The sequence below is a fragment of the Lichenostomus cassidix genome, chromosome 4, assembly GCF_008360975.1.
Source record: "Lichenostomus cassidix isolate B80296 chromosome 4, HeHo_3.0, whole genome shotgun sequence".
NCBI classification, from domain to species: Eukaryota; Metazoa; Chordata; class Aves; order Passeriformes; family Meliphagidae; genus Lichenostomus; species Lichenostomus cassidix.
Window position 1 is genome coordinate 57,662,644 of NC_139484.1, and position 27,855 is coordinate 57,690,498.

The window sequence follows — 27,855 nt, forward strand, 5'->3', positions numbered from 1 at the left end:
GGTTCCAGAGTGTTGTTAATTTAGTATTGATTAATCTTTTGATGAGAATTGGTTCAATGTGTGACCATCCTAAGTTTTGAAGTGTCACTGATAACTCTTCCAGCTTCATCCAGTAGGTTCCTTTGGAATCACAGATTGGTTTGGGATGGAAGAGACCTTAAAGACCACCTTGTTCCAACCATGAGCAGGGTCACCTTTCTCTAGAAGGTTCCAGAGCATCGTTAATTCAGTACTTTGATGAAAATTGCTGTTCAAATCAGTGTTGGCTCGAAGTGTGACTGTTGTAAGTTTTGAAGGGCAGCGTCACTCCGTAACTCTCCCAGCTTCATCCAGTAGGTTCTTTTGGGATCACAGATTGGTTTGGGATGGAAGGGACCTTAAAGATCATCCACTTCCAACTCCCTTCATTGGCAGGGAACAATGGGAAGAGACAGCTAAAGGTGAGCTGCTGAGGAGCAGTCATGTCTTGGGATGGAATCTCTCTTAGGATGAAATCTGCCTTGGAATGGAATCTGCCTTGGAATGAAATCTACCTTGGGTTGCTCACAAGCAGCTGACAGCAGTGATAAATTCACCAGCCTTGTGAGAGCATTCACAATCACAGGCATTTTCTCATGAGGATTTGAAGTTCATGCTTTTGGGAAGATCTTAAATTTCCTAACTCCGTGTGAGCTCTTAAATAGATTCCGAACAGCTGCGAGGCCCTTGATCCAAAATAGAAACTCCCTTTCCTTGCAGTCCTTCCAGGGTTTCTTTTCCAGGATTTCTCCAAATGTAATCAGGAACATGAGGTGATGCCATCCTTGGAGGGGAGGACATCACGGTTGGGTTCCTAAACCCAGGGATGTCCCCAGCCCTGAGCCACCCGTGGCCATTTCTCCTCTTGAGAAGGTGCTCAAACACTCGTTTCTCACTTCTAAACATTTTTAACTTCACAGGTATTGTGCTTTTCCAAAGTGGGGTGTTTTAGGACTGATGTGGCTTTCGGGATAATTGTTCCAGATGGGACAGTGGGGTGTAGAGGGATTGTGTAAAGATGATTTATCCCTTGCAGATCAGAGAGTTGGGTTGATCCTCCCTCCCTGCTGGCTCGGGCGAGCTGCAGTCAAATTTTATAGCAAATGTACATTAAAATGCTTTTGCAGTTAGGATTAATTAAAACAGTTTTTGAGGGATGGAAAGTGGTTTTGGGCTGTTTTTGCACCCAGAATATTGCAGGATTGGTCAGTGGAATTGGCTGGAAACTGAGCCGCTCCAGTCTCATGGAATCATGGAATGGTTTGGGTTGGGAAGTAACTTAAAACTTATCTCATTCCATGGGCAGGGACACCTTCCACTCTCTCAGGTTGCTCCAAGCCCCAGTATCCAACCTGGCCTTGGACACTTCCAGGCATCCAGGGGCACCACAGCTGCTCTGGGAATTCCATCCCAGCTCCTCCCCACCCTCACAGGGAAGAACCTCCTGTTCATCTCTGTCCAGTCCCATCCTGTGCAAAACTCTACCATGGATGGTTCCTGCTGGCTTTGGTCTGTGCTTTTCCTACCCAAAATCCAAATGTTAACAGTCACGTCCATAATTTCTCTTTTTATTTTTTTTATTGTTCCTTTTCAGTCATAACTTTGGATAAAAGCAATGATTTCCCAGCTGTGTTTGCTCTTGTCCTGCAGCAGTTGTCACTTGACTGATCACTGCAAAGATGAGCGATGGTTTCAATCTCAAAGCTCTTCTGGCATCTGAGACTATTAAAAAGCAGGGGCTGAGAAGTGTCCCCTGTGCCCCTGGAGGTGGCTGTGTCTGGTTTGAAGGATGTTCTCCATCCCAAGGTTTTAATGGAAGGTGGAGCAAGGGAGCTGATTAATAACCCTTCTCTACTTTCCAGAAATGAGGCGGTTGAGGGACAGGACTGAATCCTGGTGTTTCCTTCATTAATCTCTTCTTGTTAGAGCCAAGGGGCTGCTCCTGTGATTGGGCTGCTCTGGGAAAGCTTTAGAAATAGGAATGGATGATTTATGTTCCTGATTTTGTGGCGTTGGCCTGAAAATAGGAAAACTTTTGGAAGGACGAGTATTCAAGGCGAAGACCACCTGACGTGAAATCACTCTGTCCGTTGGTACCTCTGATTAGTCAAGGAGACAAAAGGCAAAATCCTCCTTTCATATTGCCAAGCCATCCTTAATCCTCATCTCTATGGAGTTTTAGGAGCTGTTTGAGTGTTCCTGTAGGGTGAAAACTGGGATTGTTGGGTGACAATGGGCCATAGCACTGAAAAATCTGTATTTGATGTATATTCTCCCTCCCTTCTCCCTTTTTGCCATTGCACCTGGCTTAGTCCCAAGAAAACATTTCACTCCTCCAGCACTTCCAGTGCCTGCAGGAGCAATGAGCTCAACCCCAGTCAGATGCTTCCCCTCAAGCCTTTTGGTGACGTTGAGTTGGGGCCTCACAAATCGGTGCAGGGAGGTTGTGAGGAGAGTGGAGATGAAGCTGTAACTGCAGAGGGTGAAAATGAAGTGAAGCTGGGCAGAACCAACCTAGTTGTGAGGAGAGCAGAGATGAAGCTGTAACTGCAGAGGGTGAAAATGAAGTGAAGCTGGGCAGAACCAACCTAGTTGTGAGGAGAGCGGAGATGAAGCTGTAACTGCAGAGGGTGAAAATGAAGTGAAGTTGGGCAGAACCAACCTCAAAAGATGCCCTCGGATACTTGCAGGCATTGACTTCATGAGCATTCCCAAGGAAAAGCTGTTAAATGCCATGGAAGAACCAAGGTCCTCTAACATGGATCCATTCAAACCCCCTCAGCGGTTTTAGATTTGGTTTAAAGAATGGATTAGGAGAAAAGTGAACAACCAAAGTATGAGATTTTGGCCAGATTAGCCTGGAAAGAGATAAATGTGGCCTCGGAAATATTCTCTTCGCTTTAGAAGCCAACGTTATTCAGTTGTCAGATGTCTTCATCCAGCAGAAATAAAAATGCCACCCAACGGCCGCGGTTCTCCGCGTTTGGGCTGACCGAGAGGCGCCATCACCAGATCATGCAAATAATCTGCTGCCTGATAATTAATGACGCGGCCGGGCATATTTTTTTGATGAATGCTCATGGAGCCTGGTGACAGGCGTGAAATTAGAAAATTCCTTCAGTGCCCTAAAATATAAATAGCTTTCGGAACTGAAAAGAGTTTCACAGCTGAAGATTTTATTGTGTTGAGAGGAAAAACTTTTCCACCCCCATCCCCCCCTTTCTCCTGGGTGAGTTGTTTGTCCGTTCACAAAACAAATACTCTGAAGCCCAGTGCGGCTCATGGGAATAAATTTCAGGTCGAATTAGTACAGTTTCCTTGCTGTCAGGACGGTGGAATTAATGGTGTTTTGATGACACGAATTTTGAAGGGCGAACAAAGACGCTGAAGGGAGGGAGACATGACTCCTTAGAAGCGCGGTCCTCCTCTCCCCCAGCCTCTCTTGTCTTCCCTGTCATCCGTCTGCCAATCTCCCTGTCCATGGTTAGTTAAAGGCGCTTTTTATCCTCTTTTCTTTCCCACAGAGTTTGCCAGATCCGGCCCAGTGCCTGGGTTCCAAGGGGACACACTGCAGTTGGCCTTCATCGACTTGAGACAAGTAAGTCTTTGTGTTTTTGTTTTTTGTTTTGCTTTTAAGATGTGTGACTGAAGACCATCAGGTCTTAAGGGAAGGGAGAGGAGGGGAAACGGCGTCAGTGATTTACGCCAGAGACCTATATTTCCCCCCTCCTCCTCCTCTCGGCACTCGAAGCCACCTCCTCGAGGAGATGGTGGAGGTGAAAAGGGCTGGTGGAAGGGGGCGAGGAAGAAAGCCAGGCCTGACCCTGGCCAACAGGGGCCATTGTGCCCGTTGGCTCCTGTGGCCGCGGCGTGGAGAGAGTGCGGTGATGCGGCGGCCGACGCCGAGCAGGTGCTGGGAACAGAGAGAGCAGTGATGCAGAGCCCGCCCGCCTCGGGGACCTTTGTTCCCAGAGAATGCCCACCGAGGCGTTTGGAGGGCGGAGGAATTTGCATTCGCCTGTGTCCGTGCCCGTCTGTGTCCCTCTCTGTGTCCCTCGGCCACCCCCCCGCCCCACTCCCCTCTTCCGCAGATGCTCCCTGGGCAGCAATGACAAAGTGGCTCCTGGGGAAGATGACTGGGCAAGGCTCCACCCATCGGTGGCCACCTCTGGAGGGGGCCCTGTTGGAGCCAAGTTGACCATAGCAGGTACTGAGGCCTTTGTGGGGCTTGGCAGCCAATTTTGGGAAAAGGGCCATTCTGGGGAGTCATTTGTTTGGGGAGAAATGGGCATTATTGATACACTAGGCCGGGGGGAAAAGTGAGGTGGTCCTGTCATCTCTTGGCACTGAAGATGGATGGGTTGGAGAGAAAGTCTGAATGAAGTAAGACTCAATGACTGATGCTTCTCTCCTATTAAAACAATCTTTTTTTGTCTGTTAAACCCCCCTGGCTTTGTCCCTGCTGCCATCATGATGCAGTGCCTCTTGTTCGCGGGGTTGACGTCGTTTGCATTCTGAAAACTTTCGGGTGCCGAGGGTATTTCTTAAATCTGCATAATCCCTTGTATCGATGATCTTACCCCTGCCTCTGATTCGTGCTGGAGCTGCTTTCAACCCGCCAGGGTTTGAGAACTCCTCAGAATCCAATTGATGTGCAGGGAGCCATCTGTCATCCCATGACACTCGTGTTAACTTTAATAACATCAGGACGCCGCTTTTTGGGTTTGCGCCTGCCAGGAACTGCCAAATTTGTTCTCAAAATGGTCCCAGCAGCTCCATGGGAGAGGTGTGTGTTATCACCAGGCCGTGGTGACACTTTTATCTTCATTAGCTCCTTGGCACTTTATTGAGTGCGGTGTTCGGCATTCCTGGGTATGAGGAAATGTGGAGGCCTTGGGCTTTTTCCAAGCAGCAGGCCGTGAAAGCAGGGATTTTGGAGGGGAGAGCTGGGGCTGCTGGAAGAATGCAATGCCTGAAAATGGCTGGGGAGGTTGAGCCAGTGAAATGTTTGCATGGTTTGTAAGTGCAAAACGAAGGGATTCGGCTTGGGTGAGGAGGAAGCGGAGCAGGAACCTCTCCAATCAATCCTTCCTCCTTCATGTCTGTGGACATGACGTTTTCATATTTGTTTTGGGAGGTGATCCCAAGTTTTTTCTGGTATTTAGAAGTAGCAGAATCTCTGAATTTTAAGGCCAGGTTGGATGAGGATTGGAGTGACCTGGGATAGTGGAAGGTGTCACTGCCCATGGCAGGGGTGGGACTGGATGGGATTGAAGGTCCCTTCCTGCATAAACAATTCCATAATTCAATGAGGAGAAAGGGGAGATGCTCTGGTGTGCCAAGTTGCAGGTGAGATTCTGGATCTCGTGGATAACAGGAGTTCTTGTTGTTGTGAGGAAGAACGAGGTGTTGTACAGCTAATGGACAACATCTCCTTGCTCCAAGTGGAGAAGAGCTGACCTATCTCTGGCTTATTACCAACAACATGGGAAGATGAGGTCATTCCCACTCCCAGGTCCTGGTAATGATCTAATCCTGTGACATGTTGGAATGTGTCACCAAGGCTCTGGTGGCTTCTCTGTAGCCAGCAGACCTCCAGTGCTCCCAGCACTTCCTGTTGGCTTCAGCTCCAGCTGGGAGCAGAGATAGGTGGGAAAGTGATGGATGAAAGTCTTGGATTTGTTCTTTGACTTGGCTTGAAATTTTTGTTTTTGACTTGGCGTTCTTCCTCTTTTAAGCCACTAAATGAAATTAAAACAGGGTAGATGAGATGGGATATTGGGAAGGAATTGTTCCCTGGGAGGGTGGGGAGGGGCTGGGCTGGAATTCCCAGAGAAAATGTGGCTTTCCCTGGATCCCTGGCAGTGTCCAAGGCCAGGTTGGATCCACCTGGGATAGTGGGAATTGTCCCTGCCCATGGATGGGATGGGAATGGATGATCTTTAAGATCTCTACAACCCAAACCATTCCATGATTTTGTGAAGTGTTACCACAATATTGATTTACATGGAATGACCTGGCTAGGAGAGGGAGGGAGAAAAAATGAGTGGGTAAAAATGCACCCAAGTAGGGAAATTAAAGGGATTTCCCCTCCCTTCCCAATGTATTTCAGCAGGAGCCATTACAGAACATTTGTGAATCCAAGAAAATTCTAAATTAATGAGGGATGATGAAGGGAATTACCAAAATTAATAAAATACGGAGTGATAGGAAAATGTGGTGTCCTGGTTTGTGCCTTGATACAGATCCTGGTAGTGGGATCTGTACCCCAAAAAGATATTTTTGTGCAGGGACATCAGAGTTTGTCCTTGTTCAGGGCAGCAAACTGGTTCAGTACTTCAAAATCCTGATTTTCCCCTTGTGCCCAAGGAAACCAGGAGCAATTCCATCCCTGTATGGAAAAGAGGAAAAGAGTCAAGCCCAGGGAATCAAAATCACAATTCCAAGCAGATAGGAATGCAAAATAGGATTTTATGACCTATTCTGGGACAATTCTAAATCCATACATACTTTTAATGATGTCATAAAGGAAACCAAGTACCATTTCAAGTCCTTCTGGAAGAGTGAGACTCAAATACGTAAGATTTTACCAGGAAGGAATATTTGCTTTTCCCTTCCAGTTTAAACCTTGCTCTTGCCCACTCAGTGCTGTATTTTAGAAATCTGAAATAAATTTAGTTCCCTCGCAGAAACCTGAAATAATCAACTCTTCTGCATTTTCACAAATCCCTCTGAATGTCCAAACACCTGTGGAGATCTCCAGGTGCTCTCAGCTCATTCCCAAGCCTGCACATGGAATCACTCCCTGTTTTCTCCACAGCTCCTGGGCAGCTGGAAGTGTTTTAGTTTAGTTTTCACGGGTTTGTTGTGAGGAGGTTGTTGGAAGAAGAGAGTTTTGTGAGATGCCTGCAATCCCAGCCACGCTGATCTCTCCTAGAAGCCAGATCAGCACTCGTGGCCTCCTTCCAAGGAAAATCTGTCTCCAGCACTCGAGGAATTTCACTCTGGGCTCCAGGGAGGGAATGTACGTGGTGATTAGAGCTCCCTCCTCTCAGCTGCTCTGTCTGTCCAGTGAGTTATAAATCCTGACGGCTGCATTTCCTCTGCAAGTGCCAACGGCAGCTCTGAGGGACATTTGGACAAAAGCAGGTGGGACCCCCCTGGATTGAGGCGCCTGGATGGCCACGGCATGAGGACAGGGAGGTTCTGCGCTTCTTCAGCATTTTTCTGCTTTCCTTTATGCAGAAAAAACATGGTGGGTTTGGAATTGAGGACAGGGAGGTTCTGCTCTTCTCCCTCAGTATTTTTCTGCTTTACTTAATGCAGACTCAGTGGGTTTGGAATTGAGCATCAGCTCCTCAGACCCTGTCAGGGAGGGTAAGACAGGCAAGGTCAGGGTGAGGTTGGATCTTAGGAAGAAATTCCTGTCTGGGAGGGTGGGGAGGCAGTGGAATAGAATTGCCAGAGCAGCTGTGGTGCCCCTGGATCCCTGGCAGTGTCCAAGGGCAGGTTGAACACTGGGGCTTGGAGCAGCCTGGACAGTGGGAGGTGTCCCTGCCATGGATGGGGTGGGAATGGATGGGATTTGAGGTCCTTTCCAACCCAACCCATTCCAGGATTCTGTGCTACTGCTTGTCCCATAGGAAATACTTTATGTGTATTTTCCCTGTGCTGGAATCCAGCTGTGGTTATTGTGGGATCCTGCTGGATCCTGGCCAGCTGGGAATGGGAAGTCTCCCTCTGATGCATCAATAATTCTCCTATTACCCCAATAGAGATGCTTCATAAAAGAATGATGATCCCCTTGGGAGCACAGTTCCCTTCCATCCCTGCTCTGTGATAGAATCCCAGAATCCTGGAATGGTTTGGGTGGGAAGGGACATTAAAACCCATCCAGTGCCACCCATTCCATGGGCAGGGACATCTCCTACTGTCCTAGGCTGCTCCAAGCCCTTTCCAGCCTGGCCTTGGACATTTCCAGGGATCCAGGGGCTCCCATTCCTTCCTTCCGCACGCTTTCCTCTCTCTCCTGCCCTGTGTTCAGGTGTCACATATTCTCTTTGTTTCCAGTCCTGCACATTTTATCTAAAAATACAAAACGAGATAGAGAAAGCTGCAGAGTGAGCTCATCCCCGAGCCTCACATTCCAGATTTCTAGATTCCTGGGCTCTCTGCCTGGGTTTGAGGAACCACCTGCTCCCTTGGAGGGAACAGCAACTGTGAGGTCACTCTGAGAGCTCCAGTTGTGCTGGAACGGTGGCAACCCAGCCTGACTCCTTATCAAACACCAGCTGATAAATCAGGTGTTTGGAATCCCTTCTGGCTCGGCTGTTGGGTGCTCTGAAGGCACTGGGAGGCTTGGAATTGTGTCCTTGTGTCAGACACTGGAATTGTGTCCTCGTGTCATTCCCTGGAGCAGCTCCCCAGGGAATGGGCACATTCCCAAGGCTGCCAGAGCTGAAAGAACACTGGGATGTGCAGAGTGGGATTTTTGCGGTGTCCTGGGCAGAGAAGGACTGGAACTCAATCCTTGTGCATCTCTTTTGGCTTAGAGCATTCCATGAGATGTTCATTCCAGGAGCATTCCTGTCTCCTTCTGCTCCCATGTGCTCCAGGGCTTCCGTCCCCAGATGGTGGCTGAGGGAGAGCCCTTGGAAATCAGGGCTGAAGGTCCCCTTGCTGTGACACTGGTGGCTCTGCCACCTCTCAGCTCTGTCACCTGAGGCATTTTGGAGGTGGGAAGGTGGGAATATTCCCTCCAAGCCCTCCCAAGGCAGCATCCAGAACAGCCTGGAGGTTCATTCCCACCAGGCAGGGAGCTCTGTGTTGTTTTTTTTACCTTGTTTTTCTATTTTACACCTCAAAGTGTCTCACCAGCCCTGCGGAGCCAGGAGATATTTGGGGAGCAGAGCAAAAACAAGACTTTGGGTTAGCCCAGAGCCACCCCAATCCTGCTGCTCAGCAAACTGGTTTGGCTGATCCTTGCCAGCCGTTTTGCTGGCAGATCCAGCAGGAGGTGAGGATCACACGAGGGGATGATCAATGAGCCGAGCCTCCCGCCGAGGTGGCTCCTCTCGCATGCCCCTGCTTGTGTGGAGCCTTTCTGCCGGCACAGGAGCTTTGTTGCTGCCTTAGTCACTGGATGCAGGAGGGCAGAGATGAAAAGGTGACTCAGAGGGGTTTTCAGCTCATTGCAGTCGTTGGTTTTCATCTCCAAATTGTTCCCTTGGCTCAGTCCCCTCCCCCACTGCCTTGCCTGGCCTCGGAGCTTCGGTTCTTGCAATTCCCTCGCTCAGCTCCAGCCCAGGAGGGATTTGGGCACTGGGTTTTGTCCAGGGAGGCTGTGGCTGCTCCTGGATCCCTGGAAGTGAAGGCTGGATGGGGCTTGGAGCACCCTGGGATGTGGAAGGTGTCCCTATCCATCCCAGAGGGTGTGAACTGGGTGATCCCTATGGTCCCCAACTCATCCCATTCCGTGATTCCATGATTTCGAGAAGCCAGGCTGTACTTTAGGGTTTGTGCTTAGAGCACCCTGGGATAGTGGGAGTTGTCCCTGTCGATCCCAGAGGGTGTGAACTGGATGATCCCTATGGTCCCCATCCCATCCCATCCCATCCCATCCCATCCCATCCCATCCCATGATTCCATGATTTCGAGAAGCCAGGTTGTACTTTAGGGTTTCTGCTCATCTTCAGTGTTTAATGCCCTTCGCAAGGCAAGTTTTTGCCATGGAACAAAAACATTTACATTTTGCGTCTCTCCTATTTTATAATCTTCCCAGAATCACTCAGGTTGGGAGAAACCTCCAAGGTCATCAACCTCTCCCATTCTCCCCATTTTCCTGCATCCTTTTGCTCCTGCAGTTACCCTGGATCCTGTCCTTGTTTAACAACAATTTAATTATTTCACCCCTTTCTATGTGGCCTCTGCCACACTGTCCTGTCCAGTGTGGTGATCCTTTCCCAGCTCGGAATCCCTGCCTGCAGCTCCCAGCGTGCCAAGGGAAATGCTGAATTCCAGAATTCCACAAATCTTTCCTGGCAGACACCCGGAGCACTCAGGAAGCAGAGGTGTGAAGAAGACACAGCTTCCAGTGTCAGCCCTAATTCCTCATTTCCCAGCAGTGAGAGGTTGGAGCTGCTTGGATCCTTAAATCCAGGATTTTGCTGTTAAGATCCTATCTCCAGGCTCTTAATTACTCTCGTGGCTCCTCTCCAAGTTCCTTCCACTGATTGATATCTCCTGGATCATTTTTCCAGCATTATTAATCACCTTCATTAAGGTGGTGCCCACAGGCCATCCAAAAGTGCCCATTTTGCTGCGTCTTGTGCAAACACGAAGCCTTGAAGAGTCTGAAGAGATCATGGAGAGCAGCGAGGGCAGGTGTCTGACTCCCAACTGGACTAATTACTGCTAATTAAAGGATATTTTGTTTCCTGACACCTCTGAGTGTGATGGAGGCTTCTCTAGGCGTCCAGAACCACATCAGCTTCCCAGAAGTTGTTATTAATAATATTATCGCATTCATCCTCTGTCCCACTTCTCTGCTTCCAGAAACCCAAATTATCCTGGTTTTTCCAGATTGCCTGGAGAAGCCAAAGCAAAGCTGCAGTTAATTCCTGGTGGATCTCAGGGGTGTCTGAGTGTCCTCTCAAGGTCATCTGCTGGGGAAGACAATCGTTTTATTAACCAAAAAAACCACCTGGGCGTTGGATTTCTCCCTCCAGAAATGCTGGATTTGTGTTCTGAAACCATATTTGGAAGGAAATAAACTTTGACAATGTGTGAAGTTACAGATTTATTGAGTTAAAGGCCTGGACAATCCTTTCCAGGGAGAAATTTTCCCAAATATCCAACCTGAACCTCCCCTGGCACAACTTGGGGCTGTTTCCTCTTTTCCTGGTTTTTTTCCTTTGGGTGAGGAGACCATTCCCCATTAATCAAGATATCGAGGTGTCTCCATCCATCCCTCTCCCACCCCATGGCTCCCAAAGAAACTTGGAATAGATGAAGAAATAGGAAAGATGGAGGGAAACCAAAATGATCAAACCCAAACCTGCAGATGTTTCACGAGGGGCCTTTTTTGGGGCTTTATTCCCTGCTCCCAATACCACCTGATCCTCATGCCTTGGTGTTCACATGCGACCCCCTGGGAATAACATCCGAGCCAGGCATTTTCCCTGGAAAACCAGCTTGGTCGGGATCAAAGTCCCCATCAGGGCAGTTGGGAGATGTCTATGAAGGAGCAAGAGATGGTTTGGAAGATCTTTTGGGAGCTGCTGAAGTTCAGCCTGAGCTCCAACCCATGGCTCTGCTCTTCCAGGCACTGCTCACCTTCCCACAATTCCCACCAGGAATGCTGTTCCACACTGGACATTCATCATAAATGATCTATAAATCCATTTTTCCTCCCTGCAGTGGGTTTTCCTGCGGATCCAAGTGCTCAGCCATGGATTGCTGGGCAGATGCTGCCCGGGGAGCCAGCAGGGATCCCTCAGGCTGCGGCCAGCAAGGACATTCCAGAGGTTTGGCCAAACCACTCTCTTTCTTCCTTGTCAGGCTCACGGCTCTTTTTTTTTCCAGTGCCCTAAGCCCAGCAATGTTGGAGAAGGGCACATGGAGTGGTTTATTTATTTTTAAATCAGTGTTAACTGCCTGACTCTCAAAGGAAGGATCCTCCACAGTTTGGGCTGGAAATTCGAGCCGCTGCTCGCTGTGCTCTGTGGAAAAGGGATGGGAAGAGGGCAGGAAGCACAAAAGCAGGAGCTCAGGGCTTTTAGATTTAGATTTAGAGCCTTAACTTTCAGATTTAGAGCCTTAACTCTGATTTTTCCTGCTCTGGTGGGTTTAAACTGCCCTTAGTGTTGCTTTAAACTCAGTCTTTTGTGGTTCAATCCCATTAAAATCACACCAACCCCACTTCCCTTCGGCGGCTCAGGCTCCAAATCCATCACTCTCCATCCAGGAGGGATGCAGTGGCATGGGGAAGACTTAAAATTGCCTGGATGTTCCCCAGAGCCTCCAAACAAAAAAAAAATTGGAGTGCAAACATGTCCTGTTAGCACTTGTGGGAGGTGGGAAGTGCTGCTGGGGTTTTGGGCGCTGGGAATTGTGGAGCCTGTCGACACTCTGGAACAATAAAAGCAAGCAAACAATCAAATCCTCTGTCACTGGGAGCATTTGGGACAAAGGGAGTGAAGGGAGGGAATGAGGAGCTGGAAAGGCAGGAGCAGAGCGTGGTACCTCATGGTTGGGTGTTAAATTCCTTGGAATGCTGCGTGGACAGGGCATGGAGCAGGAGGTGGGGAGGTGGGAGATGCGTTTCCCACCAAAATCAGGGAATCATGGAATGGTTTGGACTGGAAAGGACCTCAAGCTCATCTCATTCCAGACGTGGACACCTCCCACTATCCCAGGGTGCTCCAGCCTGGCCTTGGACACTTCCAGGGATGGGGAGTAACTCCAGCCTGGTCTGGTGGAATTCTGTGGGAAAACAAGGAGCCACTCCTGGGCACTCCATGGAGAACCCAAGGGGACCTTGCAGTGGGACAGGAATGTGTTCTCATTGAGTTTTATTCTTCAAGACTCACCTGGAGCCTCTGGCTGCCCTGGTTCATCCTCCCTGGAGCAGGACAAGGAGCAGCCGGAGCAAGGCCATGCTGTGGGAGGTGGGATCTCCTTCCTGAGATTCCTTCCCTGTAATTGCAGTCACTCATCCAGCCAGGAAAACAGACACCACTGGAGCTGCAGGGCCCCCATGCCCCTTTATCCCACGGATTGGGGTGGGATTGATGGGAACAGAGAGGGCCAGAGGTGCTGCCCTTCACCTTCACATCCCCGGCGGGAAACCAAACCCTCTCCGGTGATCCCAGGAGACGAGGAGCTGTCCATAAAGGAGCTTTTATGGAGTTCCTTTCATGACATCCAACCTTCACCTGCTGGGTTTCCCCCAGGAGCTCCTGTTGCCAGCATTCCCTGGAATGGGATCCCCCAGCTGGGTCGCAGTGGGTGGTCAGGGAAGTCGTGCAGAGCTCTCTTACCTCTGAAGCCTCAGGGAAACTTTATCCCTGTAATTCTTCTCCTCGAGAACTCTCAAGGGCAGCTGGATCATTGCAGATCAGGGAAATTTCAGCTCTTAGGGTGTTTGGCCAGCCAAGGAATCCTAAATTCCCGGGATAACAGCATGGGATGAGGGACAGGACCACCAGTCACCAAACTGCCCCAGCAAGGTGACTTTGATGCCAGGCCTTGAGCACCTGTATCCCTCAGGAATGAGGGATTAATTCCCTCCCAGACACACAATCCCAGAGCAATCTGTTGTTGGAATCTCCCATTGGTTGTTTTCCCGTCGGATTTACGGAGTACAAACATTGAGTGGCGTTTATGGAGCATTGGACAGGAGGATTAGGAGGGGAATCAATGGGATAAGGTCAATGAGGAAAGGCAGGGAACTAATGGGGACAGAGGAGAAGGAGCTCAACCTCCTTGTGCCCCAAGGGGTGGAAAGAAACTGTGGGGATGACAGCGTGGAGCTGTGGAAGAATCCATCAGGGAAGAGATTGCTTGGAATACGTTAAGATTTGGGATTAAGGTGATTTTAATGCCATATTTCAGCCCAGAATTCCTGGGTCATTCGAGGTGAACATGCTGCATGTCCCATCCAGCAGAGCCAGCCCTTCCCAGATGTCATCTCACTGATGAGTTGACAGCAAGGTGGCACTGTATAGCCAGGAACATCGCGCTGGGATCGATTCCAACTTTCCTATTGGATTTACGGAATCATAGAATGGTTTTTCAATTAATTAGCTCCCTGCCATCTCAGGGTAAAAATGATCATTTGCATTCCTGGAGGTTCTGCCGATTCCAGGGCGCGTGGGCTGCGTTGAGCTGCTGTTCAATGGATAAATGGGTTATTTTTAGGCTGGGTCTACTGGGAGAGTTTAGAGGTTGATCTGGTGAGAGTGGGAGGTTTTGTGCTCTGGCTCCAAATCGCTCTTTCAGTGTTTAAGTGCAGATTTCCTACAGCAGGAAGGGCTGTTGAGTATTGGAACAAAACTTCCCAGAGCAGTGGTGACATCCCCATTTCTGGAGGGATCCCAGAGCCCTGTGGATGTGGCACTTGGGGACATGGGGCAGTGGTGGCCTGGGCAGTGCTGGGAGTGGTTGGATTTGATCTTGGAGGGCTTTTCCAGCCCAGATGATGCTGTAATTGTCCAGGTGTGGGAATGTTGCTGTCGGAGACACCCAGAGGATAAATAGATGGGACGTGGGCTTTCAAGGGATTTGTGTCTCGCTGCAGCAGCAGCTGGTGGAAGCTTTTAGGTGCCTGAAATGGCAGCAGCCCCTCGTCTGGAGGAGCAGAGCTGCTGGAGGTGACTGACGGGTGGCTAATCGGATGTGTGTCAACAGCTGGGAGGTCACAGCGCTGCTCCCCACGGACAGCACGGGAGGGGACATGGGCTTGGTGGCAGTCCAGGGCTGGGTGTGCTCCAGCTGTGCCAAGCCAGCTTCTCTTCCCAGAGTTAAATGTGCTGTTGGCATTCCAGGGAGGCAGGATTTGGGAATTTGGGCTCCTAAAGGATGTTTCTGTGGCGGGTGGGGATTGGGATCTGCTCGCTGTGGGATAGGACAAGAGAAAATGGCCTCGGGAGATTCAGGTTGGATATTAGGGGAATTTCTTAATGGAAAGGATTTTCCAGCTCTGGAATGGGTAGGGAGTCCTCATCCCTGGAAGGACCCCAAAGCTGAGTGGATGTGGCACTTGGGGACATGGTCCATGGTGGCCTTGGTGCTGCTGGACGTCAGGGATCTGAGAGGACTTTTCCAACCTCCATGATTCCATGGTTATCCCCACCCAAAGTGAGCCAATCAGAAATACCCTGGAGTGATTTTCTGTCCTTCAGATTGACTTCACATCCTGCCTTTTGATAAATCCAACCCTTCATCCTGGAAATGGAGCAAACTTCAGCAAAGTATCACAGATTTAACTTAACATCAGAGATTTTACTTGGCACCAGAGATTTAATTGAAAAATTAAAAATCCAGAGTGCAATTTGGATTAAATATTGGCACAAGTACCCTCATTATTCCCTGTTTTTATACATATCCTGAACAGCTCCACGTGACCTCCAAGGTGGGATCAGCGGAGTGCCAGGAGGGCTCCCTGTGCTGCATGTAGAGGGAGGAAGAGAGCAATTAGGCTAATGGGCTTTAATTGCAGAATCACGGAATCATTTAGGTTGGAAAAGACCTCTGGGATTATCAGGCCCAACCTTTAATTGATGAAGATGGAGGTGGTCTGAGCAGGGAGGTGGTGTTTTCTGCTGTGGGGTTTGTTGGGGTTTGGGATGAAGGTGGAGCCAGGTCAGACCTCAGAGCAGGTGTGGGGTGAACAGAGCAGGGACACGTTCCTTTGGGACCAGGAGGAATTCCTGGATTCCAGGATTGTCCAGGCAATGCAGAGGGCGAGAGGATCAGTCCATCTGTGGGAAGGGTCTGGAGCCCCAGGAGAGGCTGAGGGAGCTGGAAAGGAGCTGAGCCTGGAGCAAAGGAGGCTCAGGGGGACCTTGTGGCTCTGCAGAGCTGCTGGCAGGAGGGGACAGCCGGGGGGTCAGGCTGTGCTCCAGGGAACAGGGACAGGAGGAGAGGGAACAGCCTCAGGCTGGGCCAGGGGAGGCTCAGGGTGGATTTTGGGAAATTCCTGCTGGCAAGGACTGTCCAGCCCTGGTGGAGTCCCCATGCCTGGAGGGATTTCAAATTGTGGCACTTGGGGACAAGGGGCAGTGGTAGCCCTGGCCTGGGGGAATTTCCATGGAAAAGCTCACTGGCATCGAGGCTCCCAGATGGATACTGAGTATGCTCTCAGTGTTTAAATCACCCCCATGGCCTGCTGGGCTTGGCTTAGGGCAGAGGATCCTGGTGATGAGCTGACCCTGGAGCTGGAGTTTGGAGATGGAGCAAACAACTCATCCATGGGGTGGGATGGATGGGATAATGCAGAGCGAGGCTGTTGCTTGAGTGGATCCATCAAAGTTGGCTTCAGGAAGCTGCGTCAGCCTTTTAGACTGAATTATGGAGGAGGGAAGGCTCCAGAGAAAACTTCCAGGGCCTAAAGGAGCTCCAGGAGAGCTGCAGAGGGACTGGGGACAAGGCATGGAGGGACAGGAGACAGGGAATGGCTTCCCAGTGGGAAAGGGGAGCTTGGGCTGGGGTGTTGGGAATGAGGGATTGCTGTCTGGGAGGGTGGGGAGGGGCTGGGCTGGAATTGCCAGAGCAGCTGTGGTGCCCCTGGATCCCTGCAGTGTCCAAGGGCAGCTTGGATCCACCTGGGACAGTGGGAGGTGTCCCTGCCCATGACTGGGATGGGATGGGATTTAAGGTCCTTTCCAACCCAAACTATTCCATAATTCCACAAGTCCCTCATTGATCCCATCAGAGTGACAAACTCCCAGCTTTCCCTTCTCCAGTGCCGTTGTGACTCTGACTCTTTGCAGAGCACTGGGATGAACTTTTCCCTTGCGTTGAGAATTTTCTTGCTTTGAAGCCAAACGAATCCCGGGAATGCTGCAGTTTTTAGTCACTGGGAGAAGCAGCACATGGCATGGATTTGGTGCAGGAATGATAGGGAGATCTTGATGTTTGTTCCCTGATTCTCACCCATGGGATATCCAGGGGAGGAAGGTTTTGAGGAGACATTGGAGTTACTTTGAGCGAAGTCTGAAAATGCAGCTGTAAGAATTCAGTCGCGACGCTGAGAGCTCTGCACCAGCTCTGACTTACAAAAAATAAATAAATACTGGAATAGTTGGTGTTAACTGGCCCATAAGAAAATAAATAAATACTGGAATAGTTGGTGTTAACTGGCCCAACTTCCCTGACCCAGCTCGTGTTTTCTGGATAATCTGCTGGGATGGCAGCAGTCGGATCCTGTGAGTCACCCTGAGCCTTCCTCTTGCTTGAGCAAACCCTGAGTTACTTAAATGGGATAATTCAGCTCCCTGGCTCCATTCTTGTCTTTTCTGATTAATTGGTCAAAATTTGGGCTTGGTTTGGCCAGACAGAGCTTTTGTTTGTGGTGCTTAATCGGGAGGTTGGTATGTTTTGGGGTGAGAGGTGTTGTGAGCAGCATTGGGATTTTCGGTTGGGGGTTTTATTTTGGATCTTCCCACGAATCCAGGCCGGGCTGGATGAGCTTGGAGCAGCCTGAAGGGTCTCTGCCCGTGGTCTTCTCCAACTCAAACCCTCCTGTGATCCCACCAAGAGTTGGGTGCTGGGCTGGGTGGGGCTGGGAGTTCCCGGCGTTGGAAATTCCGTGAGTTTTATTTCAAGCCCGCGTGTGTTTTCAGCACGGGCTGGAGCCTGATGTGCTGAACATCGTCAAACAAAGTCTGGCTTTTGTCTCGTGGGGTGTCAGACAGACAGACAGACGGGGCAGGAGCTGTAGGTGTGACCAGGGCTCCTTGGCATCTCCCCACACTGCTGTTCACAGCCTGGCAGCTGCCGCTGGAAGAGCAAACACTCCCCCGATCTAATCTCGTTAAATGTTCCAGGCTGTAATGCCGTAATTTGGCTGCTGACATGAGGGCTGATGATGGGGAAACGAGGTGGGGATCAGCCCTGACAGCCACGGGAGATTGGGATCTTTTGTTGCACAGATTAAGGGAACCTGAGCTCCAAGTCCTGCCGGGTGTGCCCGTGACCAGAAATAGTCCCCACAGCTGAGTCACCACGCAGGGAACCCAAATCTCCCTGCAAATGGCTCGGTTTGGTCTCATCTCCAGCTGTTATCAGCCTCTGGGGGATTTGAGGGAGCAGGAATCCACAGTGGGGCTGGTCCAGGTTGGGGTTGTCCAGCCTGGAGAGGAGGAAGCTCCAGGGAGAGCTCCCCACAGCCTCTCAGTGCCTGAAGGAGGTTAAAAGGAAAGAGGGAAAATGACTTTTCACACAGGCAGGACATGGGGGAAGAGTTTTAAAGGAAAAGAGAAGAGGTTTGGGTGGGATATTGGGAAGGAATTCCTGGCTGGGAGGGTGCTGAGGTCCTGGTGGAGAGGTTGTGAGCTCTTCATCCATGGAAGTGTCCAAGGCCAGTTGGAGCACCCTGGGACAGTGAAGGTGTCCCTGCCCATGGGGTGGCCCTGGATCATCTTTAAACTCCCTTCCAACCCAAACCATTCCATGATCCAAAATGTCTTTTCCAACCTAAATCACTCTATGATTCTCCATGCTGTAAAGAAACTAAAAAATGCCTTTTCTTCCTTCAATTTGTGACAACTTGGAAACAAAGTGGACAAAGTCTGTTCTTGCTCTGCTCCTCTTAATGCTTAAAATCTGGAGGGGGGAGGGAATCCTGCCTGGAATGCAACCCCTGTGCTGGGATTGCTTTTCCAAAGTGTTTGAAAACAATCACTTCTGCAGGAGCAGGGGCTCGTTTGAACAGCCAGTTCTGTCCTGGAGACGAACATTCCGGGATGCCAGAGGAAAATAGCAGCCTGGAATTCGCCTCGTGTTTGAGGTTAGCTCGAGAGGAGTTTTCGGCCGCCGTGGTTTTATATAGCAGCTCGCAGTGGAAACAGTTTGTCCGTCATATTTTTAGGTTCAGGGATTTCTTGGAGGTCACCCCGAGTTCATGCTCCTTTCTCTCCGGCCCTGATGGAGGTAGGAATTTGTGTTTGGAGTGATTGGGGTCCAGAGCTGCTGTCCAACCACGTCCCTCTGGCTGGCTGTGGCTGCAGGTTGGTGGGATGAGTGAGCAAACTCCTCTCCCAGCTCGTGGAAAAATGTTTTATTTTATCCCTGTGAAACTCCGAATCCCAGACTGGTTTGGGTTGGGAAGGACCTTAAATCCCATCCCATCCCGACCCCTGGATGGGCAGGGACAACTCCCACTGTCCCAGGCTGCTCTAAGTCCTGTCCAGCCTGGCCTTGGACACTGCCAGGGGTGAGGAGTTCACAACCTCTCTGCCAGGACCTCAGCACCCTCCCAGGGAGGAATTCCTTCCCAATATCCCATCTCTCCCTGCCCTCTGTCTGTTTAAAGCCATAATTTAGGGCATTTAATTATCCCTCTGCCGTTCTGCCACTTGAAACTCCTTCCAAAGGGCCCTTAATAGAAAGCAGAGGAGCCTCCAGCACAAATTTCCCTCCAGTAGCACATTTTTCCTATAGATTATCCTTTAATTTTCATGGATGAGAATGTTCTGCTCCTGTAAGGAGAGAGCCCAGCCTGTGTGGGGCTGCGTGCAGAAATATCTATGGAGTTGCCGACTTTTCCAAGAGGAAAAGGTGACGTCATGGGCTGTGGAAAGAATATTTTTTATATTCCTTCTCCTCATCTGATCACACTTAGGATATAAATAGTGGGGAAAGGAGCAGGCATTGAAATGGAAGCTCCCCAGAGCTCCGTGCTGGGGTCAGGCAGAGCTGGATCCATCTAGGGGTGTTTTCCAGCACATTAACGGCAGCGTGTGGAGCCATCTGTCACGGCTTGGAGGTGGCCAGCCCAGTCAGCAGCTCGTTAGGCAGGGCCAGGAGTAAAAAATAGCCCAGAGAATCAGGATATAATGGGAGAAGGGGAGACTGGAGAGCTGGAGGAAGCAGGGCTGGAATTGATGCTCTCATCTGCTGCTGCTCCCTGTCAGCAGCTCAGTGCCACTTCCCTCTGGGAATGCTGGGAATGTTTCTCTGGAGAAGGGAAGGAGCCAGGGAGAGCTCAGAGCCCCTGGCAGGGCCTAAAGGGGCTTCAGGAGAGCTGCAGAGGGACTGGGGACAAGGCATGGAGGGAGAGGAGACAGGGAATGGCTTCCCAGTGGGAAAGGGGAGCTTGGGCTGGGATCTTGGGAATGAGGGATTGCTGGCTGGGAGGGTGGGGAGGGGCTGGGCTGGAATTGCCAGAGCAGCTGTGGTGCCCCTGGATCCCTGCAGTGTCCAAGGGCAGGCTGGATCCACCTGGGATAGTGGGAGGTATCCCTGCCATGGGATCAGGATGATCTTTAAGTTCCCCCAACCCAAACCATTCCATGATTTTCCATGGATTTTTCTGGGGTTCTCCAGCACCAGCTGTATTTTCCTAGGCTGAGTTGGCTCCTTTCCTGGAGAGGTGAAAATGTGAACTGGGAATGGTTTGGTTGAATTCTCTCCTTTCTCCTGCCAGTCCTGTGGGATTCACCACATTCCAACCCCCAGCACTTTGCTCCAAGGGAATCCTCATGTTTTGCACTGGTTTGACTCCAGTTATTGATTGACAGTTATCGATTATTGATTGATTTGCTTTGTTTTCCTCTGGGCATCTCAGATCCCAATCCAAGCTGGGGTTTGGGAATAGGAGAGTTCAGTCAGGGAATCTTTCCGTGCATTTTGAAGCTGAGAAGCCAATCCAAGTATTGTAGGATTTTGGGGAATAATGTCAGTTATTGCTCAGTCTGAAGTTGATTTCATCCCAAGTGAGACATGGACAAGGAAAGGAAGGAAATTCCTGCAGGAGTTTTGTTTCCTCACCTTCACTGCAGGTGAAGAGCAAAGGGAATCTGTGGTTTATTGGAATTCCCTCAGGAATTTGGGGAGGCTTTCCCACTCCAGTGTCCTGGGGAAGGCTGGATGTGGCAGCATTGGGAGCCATCAACGGCAGACTTTGATCTTGGCTTGAAGATGGGGACTGGAATAGAAAATCCAGGTGGGAATTTTCCAAGTGGAGCTAATAACGGCTTTTCTTGAACTTTTGGGCAGGATCTGGCCTTTATTATTAACTAAATTCTTGGTGGTTTCTCACAGCTACATTTAACTTCTACTTTCGTTTGGAATTCCAGGATTTTTTCCCCATTCCAGGCAGATTCCAATATCTTTGGGCAAGCAGACTCATCTCTCTGTGTTCATGTTTGCCCTTGTTTTGTCTTTTTTATCACATTCTTGCCCCAAATCTCTCCTCTCCTTACTCATCCCCATCTCATTCCATCCTGTTTGTAACCCCTGGTGTTCCCTGAGGAGCAGGAAGGAAACAAATCCAGGATTCCATGAGATGCTCTAAGGTGGGAGATCTGAAATAACTCCAGTTTCTTTGGGAGAAAGAATATTCCAGAAGATGATAATGAAGAGTATTGGCCACAAAGGACCCTTGGACTCAAGATAAGGATGGACCAGCTTACTCAGGACCTTTTCCAGACACTCCCCAACCTCTTTGGACTCCTATTTTCCCACTAGGAAATGGATGTTTTATTCCTGTATTTTTGCTGGTCCCTTTGAGAATCTTCTGGGGCTTTTTTCTCTGGAGCTGCCTTTAGGTCGGGGAGTCCCAAAAATAGACCTCAGAAATCTCAGCTTTTAGTTTGGGACCGGTGTAGTCCTGGAAATAGAATTTGTTTATTTTTAATGAAAAGGTTCCACCTGCCCTGATGTCACAGAACCACGGAATGGCTTGGGTTAGAAGGAACCTTCCAGACTATCTTGTTCCAACAATCTGGAACACCTCCCACTATCCCAGGGTGCTCCAAGAATGGGATCCATCTGCCCCTTGTTTTCAGGGTAATTTTGAAGGTTTGTGTTAGCTTTGGTTTGAAAAGATTTGGGAGAACATTCCAACCCGGCTAGTTGGCCAAGCTTTTCCTTGTCCTGAGCATCGTTTCAGGATGAGCTTCCACCTCGCTTACCAGCCCAGAATCCTGACAAATGAGTTATCAGTGATCTTGGTAATTAATTCTGTAAAGCAGAGGCTGCTCTGTTCCTGATATCCCATTGCTCCTGTCCCTCAGATGTTCCCAAAACTCCGACCTCGGCGCTGGCAGCCCTGCTGGGCTGGAATGTGTCTCATGGAGCAGGAAAGTCCCGTGTTCCAGGCCCAGGAGCAAAGCCTGGCCTGATGGCTCTGCCAAAGCCACTAATGGGATCCAGGTTCCGAAAACTGGGATGGAGCTGGCGGGAATGATGCTCTGGGGCTGCAGCTCCGCGCTTGGCCGCAGTCCTGTGCCTCAGTTTCCTCCTCGCCTCCATGAAAACCGTGGATATTTGTGGATATTGAGAGGAAGCGAAGCAGTAATTGGGGAAAAAAAACTGGTTTTATCCTTTTAATGAGTGAAACTTCTTGTGAACTCCTGTGGGACAAGAAAATCCTCTTCTAAAAAAGGAAGAAGAAAAAGGAATGGAAAAGTTGAATGCTTTTTGCTTTGAGGGGTCACAGATTTCAGGTGAACTGAACAAAACTCAGTTTTACCCATTTGTGATGTTTTTTAACGACTTCTACAACAGACACAAATTCTGGAGATGCAGATTTTATCCTAGACTTGCTGGAGAAACCGTGGGCAAAGCACTTTCCCTCTGTTTGCCCAGACATTAACTGGAGGTGACAACGCTGATTTTAATGAGATCTACTCAAAGCCTGGCACTGGGATCCTCCCTGCTGGAATAACTGCTTGGAAAAACAACAGCACCTGGCTCATTCGCCTAAAACAAAATTTGGGCTGAAAAATTGAAAATTTGGGCTGGAAAAGGGTCATTTTGGCTGTTGATGGCCAACAACCCCTGCAGAGCGGTGGGTGGTTTGCACGGAGCAGCAGAGCCAGGATTATTGCTGCTGTCAGCCTGGGATAAATGGAAAACACACGGATGGATGGAGTTTGGAGCTGGAGCTGACAGCGAGCTGAGTGATCGGCACAGAGCTCCTTAGGGCCGTCACTTTTATTTGGGTTTTCATTCCCAGATTTTCCACTGGCTTTTCGGGAAGCTGTTTGTGGCTGCCACGGCAGCTGAGGAGCCCTTCAGAAACTTGGCCAAATTTCTAAAACCAGCTCTGACTCCTCAGAATTCCTGGGAGCTCCATGCCCAGATGTCACAGACGGGAGCAGCTCTAATAACCTACAAATGAGATTTGGGTTTTTTAAGTAGATTACACTGAAGGGATTTTTTTTCCCCCCTTTTTTTTTTTTTTGTAAATGATAGGGTTGCAATCGGATCTCTTGATGAAATCAGCTTTTTGGGGGGTGGGGAAGGATTGGATGCAGCAGCCTGGCTCCGGCACGGGAGTTTAAATCTGTGTTCCATCAAAAAGGCTGGAAATCACTGTGTGTGATGGCATTGGGATTTCAGGGACACGTGTCCATCCCATGGGAATGCTGCTGCCTGCGGGAATGCTCCTGTTGAGCTCAGAGCCCCAGATGACCCTTGGGAAGGAATTCCTGGCTGGGAGGGTGGGGAGGCCCTGGGATAGAATTCCAATGAAGCTGTGGCTGCTCCTGGATCCCAGGAAGTGTCCCAAATTCCAGCGGTGCTGCAGGTGCTGCCCTGGCAAAGGGCAGGAATGTGGTGCAGGAGCTTCCAACCTGATATTCCAGGGGCTGGAGCGAGGCAGGGAGAGCTGGGAATGTTTCCCTGGAGAAGGGAAGGAGGCAGGGAGAGCTCAGAGCCCCTGGCAGGGCCTAAAGGGGCTCCAGGAGAGCTGCAGAGGGACTGGGGACAAGGCATGGAGGGACAGGAGACAGGGAATGGCTTCCCAGTGGGAAAGGGGAGCTTGGGCTGGGATGTTGGGAATGAGGGATTGCTGGCTGGGAGGGTGGGGAGGGGCTGGGCTGGAATTGCCAGAGCAGCTGTGGTGCCCCTGGATCCCTGCAGTGTCCAAGGGCAGGCTGGATCCACCTGGGACAGTGGGAATTGTCCCTGCCATGGATGAAGTGGCACTGAAGGAACTGAATCATCTTCAGCATCCCTTCCTTCCCAAACCATTCCATAAATCTCTGATTCTGTTACCCCTGGGAGTTTAGTCTTTGGAGCAGGACTGGGATGCTGGAGATGCCACCCAGCAGCACCAGGGAAAAGCAGGATCTGGGAGGTCAGTGAGGCTCCCAGAGCTCTCCCACCACCATCCCACTCACATCTCACTTCATGCCACATTCCCACCTTGCTCCCACCACCCTTTTGTCTCAGGAATGATCCCAGCAAGCTCCCAGGAGCATGGGGTTTTTCCAAGGAAAGCACAGCACAGCCAGGCTGCCTTCCAGAGGAGCAAACACCCTTGGGAATGATGTGCTGAAAACATGGGAGAAACACCGGAATGACTGGGGGATCTGTTGGGAAGATGACACCTTCCACCCCCTGTCCTGCTCTGCTCCAGCTTTCTTTGCCCATGGCTGTGCAATGAGGAGCTTTCCTGTGCTTCCCAAATTTCTCTATAATGCCACATTCATCCTGCCTGGGCTGGAGCCTCTATCAACATGTTTGGGTCGCTTTGGCTGTTTTTTAGGGTGACATCATCATATTTGTCAATATTAAACGATGTTTTCCTGTCGCCTTTCAAGGTGTGAACAGCATCTTGATAGAGATGACCTCAGGATCAGTTTTCTCCTGCCAAAATTGGTCCTGGAGCCTCAATTTGCTTTGGTGGTGTCTTAAGTAAGCCTGGGAGCAAGTTAAACCCAGCTCATGTACCTGATCTTTAAAGCTGTGAGTTTTACCTTAAAACTGAGTGAATGAAAGCAGTTTTGGGTCATTTTAATGCTTTTGGTGACCTCAGTGGCCTTGTTTTCCTCTGGCTTCGATGCCCTGAGTCAGGGCAGAGTTTCCCAAGGCATGGAGGAGAGGAGGCTCCAGGGAGATCTCCCAGCATCTTCCAGGGTGGGAAGGGAGATGATGGGGAGGCTGGAAAAGGACTTTTCCAAGGACAACCAGTGATAGGACAAGGGGGAATGGCTTTAAGGTGAAAATGGATTAGATGGAATATTGGGAAAGAGGGATTGCTGGCTGGGAGGGTGGGGAGAGGCTGGGCTGGAATTGCCAGAGCAGCTGTGGTGCCCCTGGATCCCTGCAGTGTCCAAGGGCAGGCTGGAGCAGCCTGGGATAGTGGGAATTGTCCCTGCCATGGCAGGGGTTGGGATCAGGATGATTTCCATGTCCCTTCCAACCCAAACCATTCCATGACTCTGTGATGATGTCAGCAGCTGGAGCTGGTTTGTGCATGACTTTCCCATGGAATTGCTGGGAAAAAGGGTTAAAAAGGAAGCGCAGAATCAGAGAAGGTGAATTTGCAGAGAAACCTCTCGGTTTGGACTTGTGGGACCCTCGGAGGTTCTCAGCCAACACCTCAGAGCTTGACCAGCTCTCCGAGGGGGTTGAACACATTCACCTTCACCGGAATCATCCAGTTACACCACGGAATGACATTCCCAGGGGATCCAAGCCCTGTCCCATCTATTCTATTTCAACGAGGATGGTTTTCCTTGACACCTCATCAGGCGCTATTTCCTCGCTGCCTCTCCGACTCCCAACTGTCATCCCAGAATTGTGGGATTTTTCCCGAGCGCGGTGCCAGTGGAGCCGAGGCGACTGTGGTTTGGTTGTAGCTTTAGGCTAAACTAAGCCAGATGTTCTGACCCTTTTTTTTTTCTTTTTTTTTGAAGTAGTTCCTTCTTTCTCCCGCCGCTCCGTGCGCATTCCTTTCATTGCTGGAGCTTTTCGGAGAATCTCTCTCCTCCTGCAGGGAATCCTGGCTGGTGTTAATCCATTACTTCTGGGCATTTTGGGAAGATGGAAATCCAGCTGTAATTTACAACATGCTGGGTGTGGAGGTGAAGAGTCAAGAGAGCCATGACCACCCCAGGTCATGCGGCAGAGCCAAGGAACAGAAGAAATGATGGAGAAACCTCCTTCAACGTCGTTTCCAAGAGCTCTTCCAGCAGTGCTTGGGAGAGGGGAAAAAGGGAATTTCCACAGATGATTTTGGGAGTTGGGAAGCTCAAGGTTTGGATGATATTGGGCAACTTTTGTCCTTGAGTTTTGCACAGCTGTTGGAGTGTGTGTCGTACCTCATGTAGGACTTGAGGCTCTGCTCAAGTTCATCTGCTGATTTCTGGTTCAGATTAAAAAAAATAAGCCCCAAAGAGCTCCACAGCCACGTAAACTGATAGGAAAATACCACAATGAGGCCAGTTTTGCCAAATACAAATGCCAGTGCATTTGTATTTCATGATAACTCTAAATATGGGAAGAAATGGGATTTTTTCACCTGTGAGCGAAGAACTGCGAGTTCCAACGCTGCCCCAAACCTGCTAGAACTGCTTCAGAAAATTCCTTAAATAGTTCCTGGTTTTCTTTCAGAGAAAATCAGAATCATGGAGTGTGTTAAATAGATTTTACTTATTGGTTCTGTATTTTTTATTACTGTTGTTATTTTTGTTATGATTATCACAACGTATTTCAGTTTTGGAGCTTAAGTCTCAGCATTGGAGATTCAGCCTCCTGGCCTCTGAATTCTGTTGGAAAAGCAATGAGTTAAAAACCTCTGCTTTTCCAGACGCCCTCGTTTTGTCTCAGGGCTGCAATTCTCAGGAGTTGGTGTTAATTGCTGAATAATCGCCGTGACACTGACGATGAGTGACAGCCAAATTACGGCGCTGGAGCTGCTCCGCTGAGGAATTTGGCTGCAGAAATTGCCTGTGGTTCCCACAGGTGAAACCTTACCTCATTTCACCAGAATTTGGTTGTCTGGTGAAGGTTAAGCCAAGAAGAAGTTGAGCAATCGGTTCTGGTTTGAGCGAAATGAGGGGATGAAGCAAAGGCTGGAATTTGTGGAAGGTTGGTTGTCTCCTACCAGTGGTCCAGCTCAGCACCAGTGCTGAATCCTAAAAGCTTTGGGATGGAAGGATCTTAAATCCCATCTTGTTCCGCCCTGTGTGACAGACAGGGACAATTCCCACTGCGCCAGGTGGATCCAAGCTGCCCTTGGACACTGCCAGGGATGCACCACAGCTGCTCTGGCAAATCCAGCCCAGCCCCTCCCCACCCTCCCAGCCAGCAATCCCTCATTCCCAACATCCCAGCCCAAGCTCCCCTTTCCCACTGGGAAGCCATTCCCTGTCTCCTGTCCCTCCATGCCTTGTCCCCAGTCCCTCTGCAGCTCTCCTGGAGCCCCTTTAGGCCCTGCCAGGGGCTCTGAGCTCTCCCTGGCTCCTTCCCTTCTCCAGGGAACATTCCCAGCTCTCCCAGCCTGGCTCCAGCCCTGCAGCAACTCCAAGACTCCTCTGCACTCTCTGCAGCACCTGCAGCTCCTTTTGCTGTTGCCCCAGGGTTGGTCCATCCCTCTTTAGAATTAAATTTACAAATCAGCAGCACCCAACAATTCCATCTGCACTGTCCACACCTCAGCCTGTGTCCATGGCAGAACGGTGACCTCAGTTTCTTGTTTTAAACCCCTCAGATCCATTTTTGTGTGCAAAACTAACCTGTTCTCAATGTTTTAAACCATAATTCCAAGGTGGGTTTGTGACATTCAGTCACAGCCGGAGCTGCCTGGTCACTCATGGGGTGAGCAGGTGGTAAAGTTTTCCATCAGACAAGGTCACAGCCAGGATTTACTCCCTTGCAGTAAAACCCTGAGGAGCACTAAGCTGGGTTCAAACACCGAGGAGATCTATGAGCCTTGTCCTCTAGTTACTCCCAGTGATAAACTTTGCCTGCTCAGGCGCTGAGTTCGTGATGTGTTTAGGAGTGTTTCTCTCCCAGCTTTCACTCACAACTGTCGCAGATCATTAAAAACACAAATTAAACTTCCAGGCAGCCCTGCCTGAGTGGGAGGGGAAGCTTTGTGCTGGTTTTACAGCCCAGGAGCTCACACCTTGGTGGTGTTTTAGGGCAGCAGAGCTCCTCCATCTCAATTCCCACCACCCAGGCTGGCACTCTGCTCTGTGCCTCACAATTTGGAAGTTTCAATGAGATTTGTGAGTGAGACGTGGAGCAAATGAAGTATTGTTTTCACCTGAAGCGATGGTGAAAACATCCTCTTCCGACTCCTAGGCTGGGTTTCACGCAGGGGGAAACCTTTGCCTCACTGGGCTGTTGGATTTCGGGCCTGGGCTGAGGTGTGAG

At 50.0% G+C, this 27,855-nt stretch overlaps 1 protein-coding gene across 5 annotated transcripts in view; it reads left to right on the top strand.

Annotated features, from left to right (window-relative positions):
- The window catches only part of EXOC6B (exocyst complex component 6B), a 254,536-nt gene that overhangs the window by 184,371 nt on the left and 42,310 nt on the right, over positions 1-27,855 (top strand). For all 5 annotated transcript variants that reach the window (XM_085059335.1, XM_085059336.1, XM_085059337.1 and 2 more), the window contains one exon: positions 3,543-3,616. In XM_085059335.1, the coding sequence (XP_084915461.1) occupies positions 3,543-3,616 (74 nt within the window). The remainder of the gene's footprint in view (positions 1-3,542; positions 3,617-27,855) is intronic.